Source organism: Pipistrellus hanaki (assembly GCF_964339955.1).
Source record: "Pipistrellus hanaki genome assembly, chromosome: 1".
In the NCBI taxonomy this organism is placed as follows: domain Eukaryota; kingdom Metazoa; phylum Chordata; class Mammalia; order Chiroptera; family Vespertilionidae; genus Pipistrellus; species Pipistrellus hanaki.
Genome location: NC_140503.1, coordinates 69,083,409 through 69,101,998, shown reverse-complemented (window position 1 = coordinate 69,101,998; position 18,590 = coordinate 69,083,409). Strand labels below are relative to the sequence as shown.

Here is an 18,590-nt window from a genome sequence, read left to right as displayed (position 1 = left end):
GGAAATATTCTGAAGGAAGATTGAAAAAGATTTAGTGATTGTTGGAAGGAAGGAGAGAGGAGTCAAATCAGGTTTCTAGTCTGAGAGAAGATTGATGCCAGTAATTTAAAATGTAGCTAGGAAAGGCAACTAGTTGGTTTGATATTGGAAGAGGTTGAGAATATTAGTTTTAGATGTGTTGACTTGGACCCATCAATGGCAGGTCAGGAAGCTGAATACATAGAAGTTAGTGAAGAGACTCGGTATAGCTGAAACCATGAAAGAATATTTTTCCATTTTTAGTTTAGAGAGAAAAGAGTCATTGAAGATAAAGGAACCAAAAGGGAGTAAAGGAACAAGGAGAGTCAAGATAACGCTGTGTCATGTGAACAGAACAATGGCATTGACATGATAAAAATGCTAAATGGTAGATGAAGAATGTGCAGTCTTTAGAGTTGGCTTGGCTGACCTTGATAAGCATTATCATTGCTTAAAGGCTCCCTTATAGCTTTAAGTGACCTTGAAGATGCATTTTTTTCAGAGGAGAAGGCAAAATAAAAGTAAGGTCGTAAAGGGTTAAAAAGAAAATGGAAACTAAAAAGCCCTCATTGTAGAAATTTGGCAGGGAAGAGAAGTGGAGAAAGAGTATAGGCGTTGATAGAGGAAACCTGAGCATGGTTGAAAGCAGAAGGAGAGGAATCAGTTCAAAGGGAGAAATCGAAGTAGAAAGTATATGTGGGAGCTGACTCCCAGATGAGGTGAGGAGGCAAGAATTGAGAAAATTAGATGGGAGTGTCCTAATTTTGGAAAAGTTAAAATAGATTCTTCTTATAAAATGTCACCCTTGTGTGTTGGCATTTACAATGTTTTCACTTTTTTTACTTTAAGAGAGTTGAATAATTAAGCTACTTTTTATAAGATAGTGACTTTATTATGTTAAAAATATTTCCTCAGATTATAAAAATAATTCATGTTCATTGTAGAAAATAGAGAAACCTGTAAGTGAAGAAAAAAATCACCTGTAATTCATAACTTGTTAATGGTTTTATAGAACCCTTTTGAATTGATTGACTTTATATATTTTTTTTAAACCAGGATTATACTATATATTCAGTTTTCTGCTCTGCTTTTGTTTCTTTGTTTTAATCCTCACCAGAGGATATTTTTACTACTTTTTTTTTTTGTTTTTTTGTTAAGAGAGTGTGGAAGAGAGAGAGATTGATTGTTGCATGCATCTTGAACAGGGCCAGGACTGGGCCTGCAACCAAGGAATGCCCTTGACCAGAACAAACAGGGGACCCTTCAGTTTGCGGGCTGAAGTTGTATCCACTGAGACAAATTGGCTAGGGTTCTGTTCTGCTTTTTAAGATGCTATTGTTTTGGAACCTTCTTCCACTTAACGAAATAGTCCTTGTAAGTAGTGTGTTTAATATTTCCATTGTAAGGATTGATCCCATTTGGGTCAACCGTGGCTTCTCAATTCTCTTTTTAATCTCCTTATTTTACCTGACCCAAATTCCATTATTAAACACTAGTGTCCCGGTGCACAGATTCATGCACATTGAAAGAAAATTAATTAGAAGAAATATTTTAATATCGCTATTTGCCCTTTCTCTGTAATAGAAGTGTCAACCAAATTCATAATGAACAATGACAGATCAAAACTCACACCTGCGATTGGCACCAGTGAGAGCTTTTATATGTATTGAGCATGCAGGAGTTAACTTAGCCTTTTATAGATATAGAATAAACTTGCTTAATTAGACCTGCTTTCTGATTTAGCTAAACTTTTTCTAGCCCAGTGAAGCACCCTAACTTCTCTTTCAGGTAATTGTCAGCAACACAGCAATAAATATCAACACGAAGCAGATTATTGTTGTAGATCATGCAGGGAGAACAAAGGGTGAAATATTTCACTGCAGCAATATTTTCTGCACAGTGAGAAAACATGAAGTCATTTTCAAGGTCTGCCGTTTCTTTTCTCTCTTCTTTTTTCTGAAATGACAAATTTATTACAAAAATAATGAGAAGTACATTATATAATGGAAACAAGGTGTGAAATCAAAACCATATGGGGGAGGGGAGGTAAATGTATAGTTTTAGATGTGCCTATTGTAAAACAAAGAAGAAAGTAAATCACATTAAAATGAAGAGGTTAAAGAACCTCAATATAAACACTACTGAGCATTGTGTCCACCATTTCTTACTTCTTTTCAGTCGGGTCAAGTTTTTAAACTTTCTAAATCTTCATTTTCTGGCTAATGAAAAGAAAATAGGATTCTACTGAATCTCCTGTCTACCTACTGCAAGACTTCTGTGAGGATCAAATGAGATGAGGCATGGAAAAACACTTCACAGAATAGTTAAAGTGTAAAATGTTTGCACCTGGCAAGTCAGGTTCCTGGGCTGAAGAAACTCCAAGGAGGCTAGTCTAGGAAGAGGAAGCCAGGTGTTGCTATGTGACATCATTACCCAGAGCCCACAGTGACAGTTTCTGGGCTGGGCAGGGCAGGGCAGGGATGTGGGTTGCATTTTGTGCCATGGGGTCTCAGCAGCATTGGCTGCAATTTGATGGGGTGTCGCTTTGGGGTGGTGGTGGGGCCTGTGTCCCACTGGGGGAAGCTGGGTGTTGCCTTATTGGTGCTAGGTCCACATCGCCATTTCTATGTAAATGGCCAGTGCACGTCATGGCAGCTCCTGTGTTGAGCGTATACCCCTTGGTGGTCAGTGCACATCATAGCAACAGTTGGATGATTGGAGGGACTTAGCAAATTAGCCTTTTATATATATAGAATATATATAAATAAGTGCTACAGATGACCAGAGGAGTCATTGAGAGTCTGAGTTGAATTTAGAAGGAAGGAATCAGTATCCCCAGGCTCTAAAAGGTTGTCTCAGAAAATCTAATCTTTTTTTTTTTTTAAATATAGATTTTTTTAATTGATTTCAGAAAGGAAGGGAGAGGGAGAGAGTGATAGAAACATCAGTGATGAGAAAGAATTATTGATCGGCTACCTCCTGCATGCCTCCTACTGGGGATCAAACCCTCAACCTGGGCATGTGCCCTTGACTGGAATTGAACCCGGGACCATTCAATACACAGGTCAATGCTCTATCCACTGAGCCAAACCATCTAGGGCAGAAAATCTAATCTTTTAACTTCTGTTCCTTTTCCCTTCACTGAAGTCCTTGAAGAAAAAAGTCCAAGTTCATTCTTCCCTTTAACTTTTTGTGTGGTATCTGCCTCATAGAGAAACCAATGATTTGCCTTTTAGCTCTATAAATTCCCTCTGGGAGTTTATAGGGAGAAATAAAGGTTATCCTTATAGGGAGGGGAGGAAAGGATGGGAGGTGGTTTATAGTTTATGTTCATCTGTCCCTCCTTTGTCATTTCCTAGAGAAAAAGGTACTCTCATCTTCGGTTATTCAGAAATGAAAAGTGTTGACTACACTCTGGTAATGAATTGTATTCAATTAATGAAAACAAAGATGTGGTAGAATGACATGGATTGATTTTGTGCCTTTCTAACTGGCTGACTGTTGTTGGGCAACTTACTTGATCTCTGGATTAAAAAAAAAATTAGGCTGAAGCTTTAAATTCTAAGACCTCTTTATGTATCTTATTATTATATTATAAGACTAGAGGCCTGCTGCACGAAAATCGTGCAAGAGTAGGCCTTCCTCCCCCCAGTTGTCAGCATCAGCTTCCCTCCGGCACCCGGACCTGGGCTTCCCTTGCAGAGGGAGGCCCTGCCCACCCACCACTGCCCACAAGTTGGTGGCCTGGGCCTCCCTCTTTGGGGTGATTGTGGAACCCTCCAATTGATCACCCCTCCAGCTGGTGTCCTGGGTCTCCCTCTGCAGTGATGGCTGGGCTCCTGACCAATCACATCGCACGCACCTTGACTGGCTTGGCGCCAGTGGGTGTCTTAAGTGTAGTCCCAGATGGTGTTCGGATGGCCATTCCGCTGTTTGCCAGTTGGTCAATTTGGCATTTATGTTTTTATTATATAGGATAGTAGTTATAAATTTTTAACCTCAAGACTCTTGGCAAGAATACTATACACGCCCTTTGTAATGAGCATGACTTTGGTGGTGGTAATTGGAAGAGAATCACTGATACCAGAAATATTAGTTATTATAATTCTTTGTATACAATCATGCTTTGTTTTTCAAGAAGAGGAATGAAATTACCTAGTTAAGTCTCAAGCTTAAATACAATATAAATAATTGAAATGCTATAATATATTAATATAAAAAGAAAGTTTAACTTAATTTGATCTTGAGCTGTAACAAGTTATTAGAGACAAAAGTCCAGACATGTTTCATTCCTGTGTGATGAGCTTTTCTCATTGGAAGTAGGTAGAGAGTATCTGAACACTTTAGAGCTGTTTAATCTCTTGATTTGGCAGCCATTATAGTAAATTATCTGAATATATCTTTTCATCTTTCTGATATGAAATGACTACTAAATTAAGGCAATTCATCCCTCCAGCTTCTTTTACATGCCACTGTTTTTCTACATTCTCAAGAGAATACCTATAGCAATTACTTTATTGTCTTTAGTTAAGAAAATACACATTATATTAAGTGTTCAGAATAGTTAAGTAAAATTAGTATTTTGTTCTCTTCTTGATATGTCCTTTATCTCTCAAGGCCTTGTTTCCTTTTATTCTTTTTTCATTAAAAGATTATTCTATTTTCTATAATCAATTTCTTCAACCACTCTTGATCTCATTCTGATTATTCTCTTTTTGAATATTATCAAATGGCACCTCAGAAATACCTAGGAGCCTCAATAAATGCTTTAAACTCTCTGAGTAGCACTGTCAAATGTTCTTGGGGGGAAAAGAGAATTCTTTATTATTGCCCAAGAAAGGTACTACCAAATTTATAAGGCGTAAAGCAAAATAGAGTTTGTAATATAAAAATCCTTTGTAAAAAGACTACCATTATAATGTTGATTATTTTCTTCACCTTTTTAAGCTTTATTGAAATCATAGAGGTCTGGTGCATAAATTCATGCACGAGGGGAGGGCTCTTTCAGCCCAGCCTGCACCCTCTCACAATCTGGGACCCCTTGGGGGATATCCCTCTCACAATCTGGGACCCCTTTCGGGATGTCCAACTGCCAGTTTAGGCTGATCCTGCAGGGATCCCTGTGGCATCGAGCCTAAACTGGCAGTCAGACATCCCTCTGGCAATCTGGGACCACTGGCTCCTGTCCACTTGCCTGCCTGCCAGATTGCCCCTAACCGCTTGCCTGCCTGACTGATCGCCCTAACTGCTCGCCTGCCTGATCACCCTTAACTGCTCATCTGCCTGTCTGATTGCCCCTAACTGCCTCTGCCTCAGCCTTTACTTGCTGATGCGATTGTCTCTGCCTTGGCCCCTGCCACTGCGGCTTTGTCTGGAAGGACATCTGGAATGACGTCCAGAAGGTTGTCTGGCTGTCTGGTCTAATTAGCATATTACACTTTTATTATTATAGATAGCTTACATACCATAACATTCACCTGTTTTAAATATACAGTTTACTGATTATATATAGAATTGTGCAATTACCAACCCAATCAACGTTTAGAGCATTATCATCAACCCCCAAAGAAACTGTGTTCACTTGCAGTTATTCTCACTCCCACCCATACCCTAGACAACCAATACTCTACTTTCTGTTTCTATAGATTTTACTTTCATGGGCATTTCATATAAATGAACCATATAATATGTGGTCTTTGAGTTTGGCTCTTTTCACTTAGAACGGTATTCATATATATGGTAACATGTATCAGCACTTCATGCCTTTTTGTTGATGAGTAGTATTTCAAGTGGATATAACTTATACTGTTTACCCATTTACTAATTAATAGACATTTGGGTCTATCCCATTTTTGGCTGTTCTGAATAATGTTGTTATGAACATTTGTATACAAGTTTTCTGTGAACATAAACTTTCATTTCACATGAATAAGTATGTAGGAGTAGAATTGCTGGATTATATAGTAAATATATAATATATAAATATAAAAAAAAAAAACAAAAAAAAAACTGTATTTAACAGTTTAAGAAATTGACAAACTGTTTTCCAGAGCTACTATACCATTTTATATTCCCACAGTAATATATGAGGGTTCTAGTTTCTCCACATCTTTCTCAACACTTCTTATCTGTTGTTTTTATTATAGCCATTCTAGTGGTTGTGAAATAATAGCTCATTGTGGTTTTGACTTGCAATTTTCTAATGATGTAAAGTTCTTCACTCTTTAAAAAAAGTCAACATTGTACGGTTTTTTAAAAAACTGTTTTAGCCTCTGAAGAAATGAATATTTTTTCTATATAAAAGGGAGCTAGACTACCAATAAATGTTATTTTCTAAATGCAAAATATTTAAGTTCTATACATTTTAAAAATTGTGTGTGTGTGTGTGTGTGTGTGTGTGTGTGTGTGTAATCAGGATTAATTTATGAATAAAGGATTCTGGAAGTTTATACTAGAAAAGGTTGAATTAAATACAAAAGATAAAAGCTGTTTCAACCAATTATCATTTTTACATAGTATAGAATGGACTTACTCATTCAACATGTGTCTATAGAGCACTTTGTATGTGCCAGGTGGTATTGTAGGCCCTGGGAATGTAAAAATGAAAACAAGCAAGATCCCATCTTTCAAGGAGTTTATATTCTAGTAGGGAAAACATATGCTAAACAGACATATACTGTATATCTAGAGTAGCAAGTATTATCAAGAAAAACGGTAGGGAAGGGTAAGGAGATAGAGAAGTGAAGTTAGGTACTGTGGGTCAGGGAAAGTCACTAAGGAAGCAAACCATCCTAATATATAAAAACCCAGGGTCCATAACATTCAAAACGACCAAAGGCTCTACTGACTGGGAGCCAGTGCTTGGTTGCCATGGAAACCCAGCACTGATTGCCATCACTGGGGGTGCCCCAACCCAGCACTGACTGCTGAGGGGATTGCAGATCAGGACTGAAGAGAGACCTGGAGAGAAAAGCAGGGTCTGATCCAAGCCTTCATGGCAGCTGTTGATCAGCACTTGCCTCTCTCTTTTGTTCTGGGCCTGGCCAGCAGCCATGCTTCTCTTTTGGGCCTCCCCTGGGGCTATGCCAGAGATGCTGACTGTCATAGAAACCGACCAATCAGAACCTAATCTGGGTGAACTGCAAAGGCAGAACCTAAGGTGTGGGCTAAGGAGGGGTTTTAAGGGCAACAGCTGATATGTGTAAGATGTAAGAAAGCGGTTCAATTTTTTAATGACTGGTTTGGCAGTATAGTGCATATGGCTGGCTATCAGTCCAGATATGGGGATTATGTATTTCTCTTTGCCAAGAGCATCTGCTGATGAAAATGGCTCCCCCTGCCACATTTAAGCAATCCTATCCTATATAATCTATACCACTAAAAGGGTAGTACGTATGCTGAATTAGACCAAGTCGACAGGCCATCTTCCAGACGTCTGACTTCCTTCCTGACAAAGCCATGGTGGTGGGGGCCGAGGCAGAGGCCATTAGGGGCAATCCAGCTGGCAGGGGAGGGCCTTTAGGGGGTGAGATCAAGCCAGTAGGGGAGGGCAGTTGGGGATGAGATCAGGCCTGTAGGGGGAGGACAGTTGGGGGCAACCATGCTGGCAGAGGAGGGCAGTTAGGGGCGATCTGGCAGGCAGGCAGGTGAGCAGTTAGGAGCCAGCAGTCCCAGATTGTGAGAAGGATGTCCATTTGGAGAGAGTGCAGGCTGGGCTGAGGGATGCCTCCCTCCATGCACAAATTTTGTGCACTTGGCCTCTAGTATATAATAAAAGCCTAGCGATGGAATGGTGGAAAGATTGGTCGACCAGTCGCTATGATGCACGCTCAAAGCAGAAGCTGTCCCGTGGTGATCAGTTCACTCCCACAGTGGAAGCGCCTTGACTGGAATGAGCAGTACTCCCACAGGGGGCTAATCCCCACCTTTCACACCCCCCCACCAGTACATGAATCCCTCACACCAGGCCTCTAGTCTTAATGTATAAAAACTCTGGGTTGTAATGACCAGTAACACCCGGAAGCTGACCAACCGGAAGTCATTGTTGGCCCCGCCCCCAACCAAGTGATAAGGGGCAATCAGGCAGGCAGGCAGGCAGAAGGGTTAGGGGTGATCAGGTAGGCAGACAACCCCTCGCAGGGCTGGCCCTGCCCCCCAGCAAAGAAAGAGGGAGGCCCAGGCTAGCTAAGCCATTGCACCCCAGCCTGTCACCTGTAGAGGGAGGCTACTGGTGGCAGGGAGGCTACTGGGCAGCGGTGCACAGATGGCAAGCAGTGGCAGTGGTGAGGGTGGGGCCAGCTGCCTGCAGCCTGGGGAATGGAAGCTCTGGTAGGCCTTGATCTCAGGCCAAGCCTAGGAGCCCTATTCGAGGTGTCCTGGATTGTGAAAGGGTGCAGGCCAGGCTGAGGGACGCCCCTTCGAGTGCACAAATTTCTGTGCACTGGGCCTCTATTCTACCTAATAAAAGAGTAATATGAAAATTAACCATCACCCTGTACACCTGCAAGCCACGCCCACCAGCCGATCAGAGTGAGTATGCAAATAAACCCAACCAAGATGGCTACGGCCACAGAGAGCAGGAGGGAGGCTTGGGTTTCCCAGGCAACAGAAGAAGCCAAGCTTTCTGCCTGCCCTTGCTGGCCTAAGCCTCCACTCAAGACTATAAAGTTTCAATTATATAAGGTAAACAAATCCAAACAGAAATGGCGGCAGCCACGGAGCTGGAGAGAGTTGGAGGCTAGGGTTGCTTGCCTCTGGCAACTGGAGAAGCAAAGCTTTCCGCACACCCAGGCCTTCGCTCCAGGCTACAAAGTTTCAATTATAGAAGGTAAATAAATTCCAGATACCGGGGCCTCTGCTTGGGTTGCCAGGGGGCATGGCTGGCCTGCAAACCACCACAGGCCCCTCGCTCAGGCTGCCCCATGCCCCAAGGGAACCCCTACCCTGGTCCAGGACACCCTTCAGGGCACCCATGCACCAGGCCTCTATCCTATCTAATAAAAGAGTAATATGCAGATTGACCATCACTCCAACACCCAATATGGCTGCCCCATGTGGACACAAGATGGCCACCACAAGATGGCCAGCAGGGGAGGGCAGTTGGGATGGACCAGGCCTGCAAGGGAGGGCAGTTGGGGGTGATCAAGCCTTCAGGGGAGGGCAGTTAGGGGTGACCAGGCCAGCAAAAGAGTTAAGTTGGGGCAAACAGGCTGGCAGGGGAGCAGTTAGATATCAATCAGGCTGGCATGAGAGTGGTTAGGGGGTGATCAGGCTGGCAGGCAGAAGTGGTTAGAGGCAATCAGGAAGGCAGGCAGGCAAGCAGTTTTGAGCTAGCAGTCCTGGATTGTTAGAGGGATGTCCGACTGCCCTCAAGGGGTCCCAGATTGGAGAGGGTGCAGGCTGGGCTGAGGGACACCCCTGCCTCTAGTTATAATATAAATGAGATTCTGAATATAAAACATCTATAGTTCCATGTTAACAAATTGCGGACAGATCACAAGAATTCTAGTGTTTTCTGGTATAAGGCTTGTGACCGATCATGAAAATTCTTTAAAAGTATAATAGCTTGTAAAAACATGTAATAAATAACTTTAAAATGCATTGGGCATTTAATTTTAAAAACGTGCCTTTAACATTTATTAAAACGTTTCTATAATCATTCATTAGAAACTTATCTGGCCACTGGGTAAAGCTAGCAATAAAACTACTGGTCTGCAATGTGTTAAGTGATAAAATGACATTAGAGACCTCTTTCTCTAATTACTTTTATTTCTCAAGGTTCTTTTGTGATAAAGGCAACTTCATATTATTTTATTCATTTGTATTAAGTTTTTTGGGGAGGGTTGTTAATCCTCACTGGAGGTTATTTTTTTCATTGATTTTTTTTTTTAGAGAGAGTGGAAAGGGAAAGAGGGGGAGGAGAGAGAGAGAGAGAGAGAGAGAGAGAGAGAGAGAGAGAGAGAGAGACAGACACATACATTGATGTTTGGGCCAGGGATCAAGCTGCAAATGAGATATGTGCTCTAGCCAGAATTGAATCCAGGCTCTTTAGTCCAAGGGCTGATGTTCTGTCCACTAAGCAAAACCAGCTAGGGCAACTTCATATTTATTGATGAGTTGGATTACAAAAAGTTGACTTTTTATAGACTGAATAGTAATCAGGTTGTATCTTGTCAGAAACAAGGGTCTACTGTAATAGTAATTAATTTCCAGTGGTCTTAGTTCATTTTTTGCCTCATTTGTGTTTCATGGATGCAGTTTGTTCTTATCTCTTAAGGCAGTGGTCTGCAAACTCATAAATCAACAAAGTGACAAACCAAGGCTCCCGATGTGTTTTCCTCTGGGATTGAGCTTTTGCCCTCTTTTCTCAAGTCTATAAGCTTGGCTGCAGGCCTCTGTGAGGCAAGTGGTAGAATAAAGGTTAGAGGTCTTAATATTAACTTTGTAAACTTTCACTTGATCCTCTTCCCCACCCTGGTTTATAATATGCTCCTTTCGCCTTCATTCATGACTGGTGTTACCCATCCCAAAGGTTGTGTTTTAAGTTTTCCATACTATAAAACTAGTCTTTTACTGGAATGGGGAAGGGGATGTAGGGATGAATCTAGGTGTCTTGAATGGATATTCATGTTACTTGTTCTTAAGTCCACCTTTATCCTCACTTATTGAGGTCCTCAGTATTGCCAGTTACTGAACCTTTTGAGGATTCTCCTTTTCACCTTTCCTTACTGTTGTTGATTTAGGATTTGGCTTTCTCAGATCTGCCAAGTCATTTATCATTTCTGCTTTGCCATTTCCAAAATGTTGTCGTCATTTCCTCTTCTTTGTCCTAATGGGTTTTATGTGTTTAAAATTTTTTTTCTGTCATTATAATTGGGTCTCAGGTAAGGGTGGAAGTGTTTCATCTCCTATTTTTAAATGTCTCTCTTCCCTAAAAAAAAAAAAAAAAAAAAAAAAAGCCTTGACCAGTGTTGTTCATTCGGTTGGAGCATACCAAAAAGTTGCTGGTTCAATTTCTGGTCAGGGCATATACTACCTAAGCTGCAGGTTTTATCTGGATCTCTGGATATCTCATTCTTTCTCTTACTCTTTCTCTTTCGCTTTCTCTTTCTCTCTCTTTCTCCTCTCTCATTCTCTCTTTCTCTCTTGCTCTCTCTCAATTCAATAAGTGTATCCTCAGGTGAGGATTAACAACAAAAAAGCTTAGCTCATGAACAAACCCTTTATGATCTAGATCCTGCCTATCTCTTCCAGCCTCATTTCTCACCAGGCTGTAATCCACTCCCAGCCTAAGCTCCAGTCACATGCATCTGCTTAAGATAATGCCAGACAAATCTTGTTGCTTCATGCCTTTCAATTCTGCACATGCTGTTTGTTAAGACTTTCCTCAGTGAAGTTTTGCTCACTCATATGGATGCCCCTCAGCCAGTGCTTATTATATTAATGTAATTATTTATTTATTTTTTTAAAAGTCTCATCTGAGAGGTTTCTTAACCTGGAGTACATTGGATTATTTTTTTCAAAGGTAGAAGAAAGCTTTGGAGAGCTAGCTACAAGAATGAAAGAAAAATGTAAGGGTTAGTCATAAACAAGTTAGATATTTATAGTTCGATTTTGGTTCCTCTGCTGCTTGGGGTGGTATATGTGATTTGGATAAAAATTTTTAGGCTTCTGTAGATTTGAATGCCATAATTACTACTATACACATAGACTTGATTTCATGACCTGTAAGTTTAAATTTAACATATGGCTAGTGATATGGAAAATGGGGAGATAGACATTTTGTGTTGGGCTAAAATGCATGCCATGTTATTATTATTGGTGATGTCTAAAAAGAATGAGAACAGAAAGACCTTTAATTTCATGAAATGCCCTGCTCTGTATTTGTTTTGTAAAAGTGTGTAGATCAGAACTGTGTTCTCTGCTTTACTCATAAGCAGTTTTTACATAGCAAGCTGTTTTTGTATTTTTGTATGTGTATTAAGGAAATAGGCTCTTTTGCTGTTTGTATTTTCTATTTATTCTTTTTATTTTGTTGTCTAGGTATTTAAGAGATTATGGCATCTGAAACCCACAATGTTAAAAAACGGAACTTTTCTAATAATATTGAGGATCATTCCATTGATCGTCCTAGAAAAAGGATCTCTAATTTCACTAATAAGAACATGAAGGAGGTAAGTCTACAGTTTCTAGGTAACAGGTAAGACAGAAAATATTTTAGTCTGTTCAGGCTAAGAATACTATGACAGAATACTATAGACTGGGTGGCTTTAAACAACAGAAATTTACTTCTTATAGCTCTAGAGGCTGGGAAGTTCAAGATCAAGGCCCAGACAGATTTGGTGTCTGGTGAGGGCCTGCAGATGACTGTCTTTTCACTGTGTCTTAGCACGGTGAAAGGGGTAAGAGAGCTCTCTGGAGTCTTTTATAAGAGCAGTAATCTCATTCATGACACAGTCACCTTTCAAGAGGCCAACCTTCTAATAGGATTTCAACTGGAATTTTGAGGAGACACAGGTTTTTTTCATTTCATCACAGACAATTTAAACTATTAGGTGTATGGTAATTCTGGTTAAATTATTTAAAAAACAAGAGATACCAATTTTGTTTAACTTGCCAGAATTAAGTGGAATTAATGAAATATTGAAAACTTTATATTATATTCTGAAAGCTCTAAATTTTTTTTTTACCTGTGTACTGTTCTGATAGGATGTAATTTTGATATTATAATGTAATATTAAAGGATATTTTTAATTTTTAATTAATTAATTTATTTTATTGTCTAAAATTTTACATGTCTCCTTATTCTCCAATTGACCACCTCCCACCACAGCCATTCCCACCGTGGGCAAGCCCCCAATGCCCCAGTGTCTGTGTCCATTGTTGTGCTAATATACACGCATACAAGCCCTTTAGTTGCTCTTTAACTCCCTTTCTCCTACCATTTGTCCTTAGATGTATTTTTGTTTATCAATATATGTTGATCATTATATCCCATATATGAGTGAGATCATGTGATATTTATCTTTCTCTGACTGGCTTATTTCCCTTAGCATAATGCTCTCCAATTCCATCCATGTTGTTGCAAATGGTAAAAGTTCCTTCTTTTTTATAGCGGCATAGTATTCCATTGTGTAGATGTACCAGTTTTCTAATCCACTCATCTGCTGATGGTCACTTAGGCTGTTTCCAAATCTTAGCTATGGTTATTTCTGCTGCTATGAACACAGGGGTGCATATATCTTTTCTGATTGGTGTTTCCGGTTTCTTGGGATATAGTCCTAGAAGTGGGATTACTGGGTCAAATGGCAGTTTCGTTTTTAACTTTTTGAGGAAACTCCATACTGTTCTCCACAGTGGCTACATAGTCTGCATTCCCACCAGGAGTGCAGGAGGGATTCTTTTTCTCCGCATCCTCTCCAGCACTTGTCGTTTGTTGATTTGTTGATGATAACCATTCTGACAGGTGTGAGATGGTACCTCAGTGTTGTTTTGATTTGCATCTCTGGGATGATTAGCGACTTTGAGCATGTTTTCATATGTCTCTGGGCCTTCTTCTGTATGTCCTCTTTTGAAAAGTGTCTATTTAGATCCTTTGATCATTTTTTTGATTGGATCATTTTTCTTTTGTTAAGTTGTATGAGTTCTCTGTAAATTTCGGAGATAAACTCTTACCTAAAATATCATTGGCAAATATGTTCTCCCATGTAGTGGGTTTTCTTGTTGTTTTGTTGATGGTTTCTTTTGCTGTGTAGAAACTTTTTATTTTTCTTTAATTGCTCACTAATTATTATTTTTTAAAATATATTTTATTGATTTTTTACAGAGAGGAAAGGAGAGAGATAGAGAGTTAGAAACATCGATGAGAGAGAATCATCGATCAGCTGCCTCTTGCACACCCCCTACTAGGGATATGCCTGCAACCAAGGTACATGCCCTTGACCGGAATTGAACCCGGGACCCTTGAGTCTGCAGGCCAATGTTCTATCCACTGAGCCAAACCGGTTTCGTCTCACTAATTATTTTTTATTTTTTTAATATATTTTATTGATTTTTACAGAGAGGAAAAGAGAGGGATAGAGAGTTAGAAACATTGATGAGAGAGAATCATCGATCAGCTGCCTCTTGCATACCCCCTAATGGGGATGTGCCCACAACCAAGGTACATGCCCTTCACTGGAATCAAACCTGGGACCTTTCAGGCCACAGGCCGATACTCTATCCACTGAGCCAAACCGGTTCTGGCACTAATTATTTTTTGTATACATTTTAAGGACAGATATGCCAGGAAACAGTTATAAATGTGTATATTTAATACCAGGGCATAAAAGTATATTTAACCATCACTGCTTCCTTTTTCCTTACTGTCAATAATTTGGTTGCAGTCTCAGAACTGCTTATCTTTTTTTTTTTTTTTTAAATAAGTCTTTATTGTTCAGATTATTACAATTGTTCTTCTTTTTTCCCCCCCATAGCTCCCCTCCACTCGGTTCCCACCCCACCCATGCCCTTGCCCCACTGTCCTCATCTATCCATAGGTGTACGATTTTTGTCCAGTCTCTTCCTGCATCCCCCACCCCTTCCCCCTAAGAATTGTCAGTCCACTCCCTTTCTATGCCCCTGATTCTATTATATTCACCAGTTTATTCTGTTCAACAGATTTTTTATTCACTTGTTAATATTATAGATATGTACTTGTACATAATTTTTATCTTTACCTTTTTCTTCTTCCTCTACTTAAAAAATACCTTTCAGCATTTCATATAATACTGGTTTGGTGGTGATGAACTTCTTTAGCTTTTTCTTATCTGTGAAGCTCTTTATGTGACCTTCAATTCTGAATGATAGCTTTGCCTGGTAGAGTAATCTTGGTTGTAGGTTCTAGCTGATCATCACTTTGAATATTTCTTGCCTCTCCCTTCTTGCCTGCATAATTTCTGTTAAGAAATCAGCTGACAATAGTATGGGTACTCCCTTGCAGGTAACTAACTCTTTCTCTCTTGCTGCTTTTAATATTCTTTCTTTGTCTTTTGCTCTTGGCATTTTAATTATGATGGTCTTGATGTGGTCCTCTTTGGATTCCTCTTGTTTGGGGTTCTGTGCGCTTCCTGGACTTGTAAGTCTATTTCTTTCACCAGGTGGGGGAAGTTTTCTGTCACTATTTCTTCAAATAGGTTTTCAGTATCTTGCTCTCTCTCTTCTTCTGGCACCCCCATAATTCTGATGTTGGTACACTTGAGGTTGTCCCAGAGCTCCTTACACTATCTTCATATTTTTGGATTCTTTTTTGCTTTCCTGGTTGGGTGTTTTTTGCTTCTTTGTATTTCAAATCTTTGACTTGATTCTTGCAATCCTCTAGTCTGCTGTTGGATCTCTGTATATTATTTTTTATTTCAGTTAGTGTATGCTTAATTTCTAGTTGTTCCTTTTTCATATCCTCAAGGGTTTCACTAAATTTATCAGCCTTTTCTTTAAAAAAAATATTTTATTGATTTTTTACAGAGAGGAAGAGAGAGAGAGATAGAGATTTAGAAACATCAATGAGAGAGAATCATCGATCAGCTACCTCTTGCACACCCCCTACTGGGGATGTGCCCGCAACTAAGGTACATGCCCTTGACCAGAATCGAACTTGGGCTCTATCCACTGAGCCAAACCGGTTTCGGCACTTTATCAGCCTTTTCTAGAAAATTCTTGAAAAACCTTATAACCGTGGTTTTGAACTCTATATTCAGTCGTTGGCTTTCCACCATTTCTTTCATTTGTGACTGTTTCTTTGTCTACACATTTTGGCTGCTTCCCTAAGATGATAGTGACTTTGTGTGCTAAGTGTCTTATAGGGCCCAGTGGCTCAGCCTCCCAGTTACCTGAGGTGGACACTCTTGGTGCACCCCTTTGTGGGCTGTGTGCACAGTCTTATTGTAGTTAAGCCTTGATTGTTGTTGGTATCACTGGGAGGAATTGACCTGCAAGCCAATTGGCTGTGAGGAACAGTTGTGTCTATGGTGGGAGAACTTCTGTGCTGGAGACACCCTTATGGGGCAAGACTTGCTTCAGTGGGGCTTTGGTGCCCACTGAGTCTGCCCCCTGAGTATGTCCCTTATGGATCTGAGGAGTTTTAATCTGGATGGTCCTACTCTGACCCCTGGGTACATTGGCTCTTGGATCTCCAAGGAAGTGCTAATTTAGTCTCTTTTTGAGGCCACCCAGCAAGAGCCATGGAGAGATTTGCAGATTCCTCTTCCTTGTTTTTGTTTTGGAGGTTCCCAGATGAGGCCAAGCTGTAAAGTAATGCAAGATGTTGTGGGGCCTTGGGCTTTCTTTTGGATTTTCTGCGTCCGTGGTCGGCAAACTGCAGCTCGAGCCACATGAGGCTCTTTGACCCCTTGAGTGTGGCTTTTCCACAAAATACCACAGCCTGGGAGAGTCTATTTTGAAGAAGTGGTATTAGAAGAACTTTAAGTTTAAAAAATTGGGCTCTAGAAAGAAATTTCATTCGTTATACTGTTGATATTTGGCTCTGTTGACAAATGAGTTTGCCGACCACTCTTCTGGGTCTCTCTGGCTCAGCTGCAGTTTGTTAGGTAAGTTTAGATTTCAAAGGAGCAGACCATTCATATGCAAAAGCCTTTGTGCACAGCTTGGATGGGGCAGTCTCAGGGAAGAGCAAACAGCAGTGGCTTTCCATCAGCCCTTCCCTAAGAAGCCCCCGGGTCTCAGTGTCCTTTGGTAATCATTGCAAGCACCTCTGAGAGAAAGCCACCCTCAAGTTCCACCTGCTGCCGGACAGTCCAGTTTCTCCCCATTTGAGTCTTGCCCGGAACTGGAGTTGAGAGCAGTTGGAAATATGTGTCTCCCTCCGGATTGAAAAAGCCAGCTGCATACTCAATTGCCAGCCCTCTCTTCACACACCTTCGTACCTCTGCACTTTACTTCTGCAGCTTCTCTGAGTCTCAGTGTGCTTTTCTCTTCCCTTCTAGTTGTAGAATTTCCACTTAGCCAGCCTTCCTGTGGTTCTTGATGATGTCTGTTTTGTCTTTTAGTTGTAATTTTGAAGTTGTTGTACGAGGCAGCAAGTTCATAGTTACCTATGCCGCCAACTTGGTTTCTCTCCAGAAGCTTTTTATTTTGATGTAGTCCCATTTGTTTTCTTTCTCCTTAGTCTCCATTGCCCTAGGAATTGTGTCTGTAAAGATATTGCTATGACAGATGACTGCTATTTTGCTGTCTATGGAATCTTGTAGGATTTTTATGGTTTCCCATCTTACATTCAAGTCCTTTAGCCATTTTGGCTTTGTTTTTGTGGATGGTTTAAGTTGGTGATATAGTTTCTTCCTTCCTTCCTTTTTTTTTTTTTTTTTTTTTTTTTTTTTTTTTTTTTTTAATGTTTCTGTCCAACTTTCCCAGCACCATTTATTAATGAAACTGTTTTGACTCCATTGTATGCTCTTGCCCTCTTTGTCAAATATTAATTGAGCATAATGGCTTGGGGTGATTTCTGGGTTAAAGAAGAATCTTAAAAGTGCTTTTTGTTTGCCATTGTTAGGCATATCAGCACTGATATAATTTCTCTTAAACCACATTAAAATTCAACTTATTAAGTACCCTGTAAATATAATATGTGACTAGTGGCATAGAAAATAGGGAAATAGATATACCAAAAACATCTCTATACAGTGTTGTTGTAACTAATGATTGAGATAAAGCTTTACTCTGAAAAACTTAACTGTTGAATCTCAGATTTGTTAATATCAATCACAAAGTTTACATAGCTTTATTTAAAATCTTAAATTTGTTACAACTATCTATTTTAATTTTTCAGGTTAAGAAATCTCCAAAACAGTTGGCTGCTTACATAAATAGGTAAGAGCATCTCTAAAGTTTGTGGGACACAGCAAATGTTGAAAGCTGGATAAGTATTCTTTTATATTATAATAATTATATTATTCTCAAGCATTTCCTTTTTGCTAGTCATTGTGCTAAACACATCAATATTATCTCTAATAGTTACCACAGTCCTACTGGGTAGGTTTCATTCCCCCCTCCTAACAATTGATGAGGAAACCTAAAGATCAGAGAAGTTAAGTGATTTGTTCAGGGTTATGCACTAAGAAAGTGATAAAAATGGCATTCCTTCTCAGATTTGCTGAACCTTCTACTAAACCACTGCTTCTTACAGTGTGATCTGAGACCCTGGGGTTCCTGAAGCCCTTTCAGGGAGTTTTTGAGATTACTGGAGTCATATCAATACGAAGACATTATTCACCTTTTTCATTTTTATTCTCTTACAAGTGTATAGTAGAGTTTTCCAGAAGCTACATTTGATATCACAGATAGAGAAGGAAATAATGAGAATCCAGCTGTCTTCTGTTAAATATTAGAGATTTTGTAAAAATATAGAACAATGCCATTCTTCTCAGTGTGTGTGTGTGTGTGTGTGTGTGTGTGTGTGTGTGTGAGCGAGCGTGTGAGCGTGTGTGAGCCCTGGCCGATGGTGGCTCAGTTGGTTGGGCATCGTCCTATGCATCAAAAAGGTTGCTGGTTCGATTCCCAATCAGGGAAGATGCCTGGAT

General features: G+C 40.1%; 1 protein-coding gene across 1 annotated transcript in view; it reads left to right on the top strand.

Moving 5' to 3' along the window:
* KATNBL1 (katanin regulatory subunit B1 like 1) overlaps positions 1 to 18,590 on the top strand; it is a 48,753-nt gene that overhangs the window by 19,603 nt on the left and 10,560 nt on the right. The window contains exons 2-3 of the mRNA XM_084862343.1: positions 12,061 to 12,191; positions 17,840 to 17,880. Coding sequence (XP_084718469.1) covers positions 12,075 to 12,191; positions 17,840 to 17,880 — 158 coding nt within the window. The 5' untranslated portion in view covers positions 12,061 to 12,074. The remainder of the gene's footprint in view (positions 1 to 12,060; positions 12,192 to 17,839; positions 17,881 to 18,590) is intronic.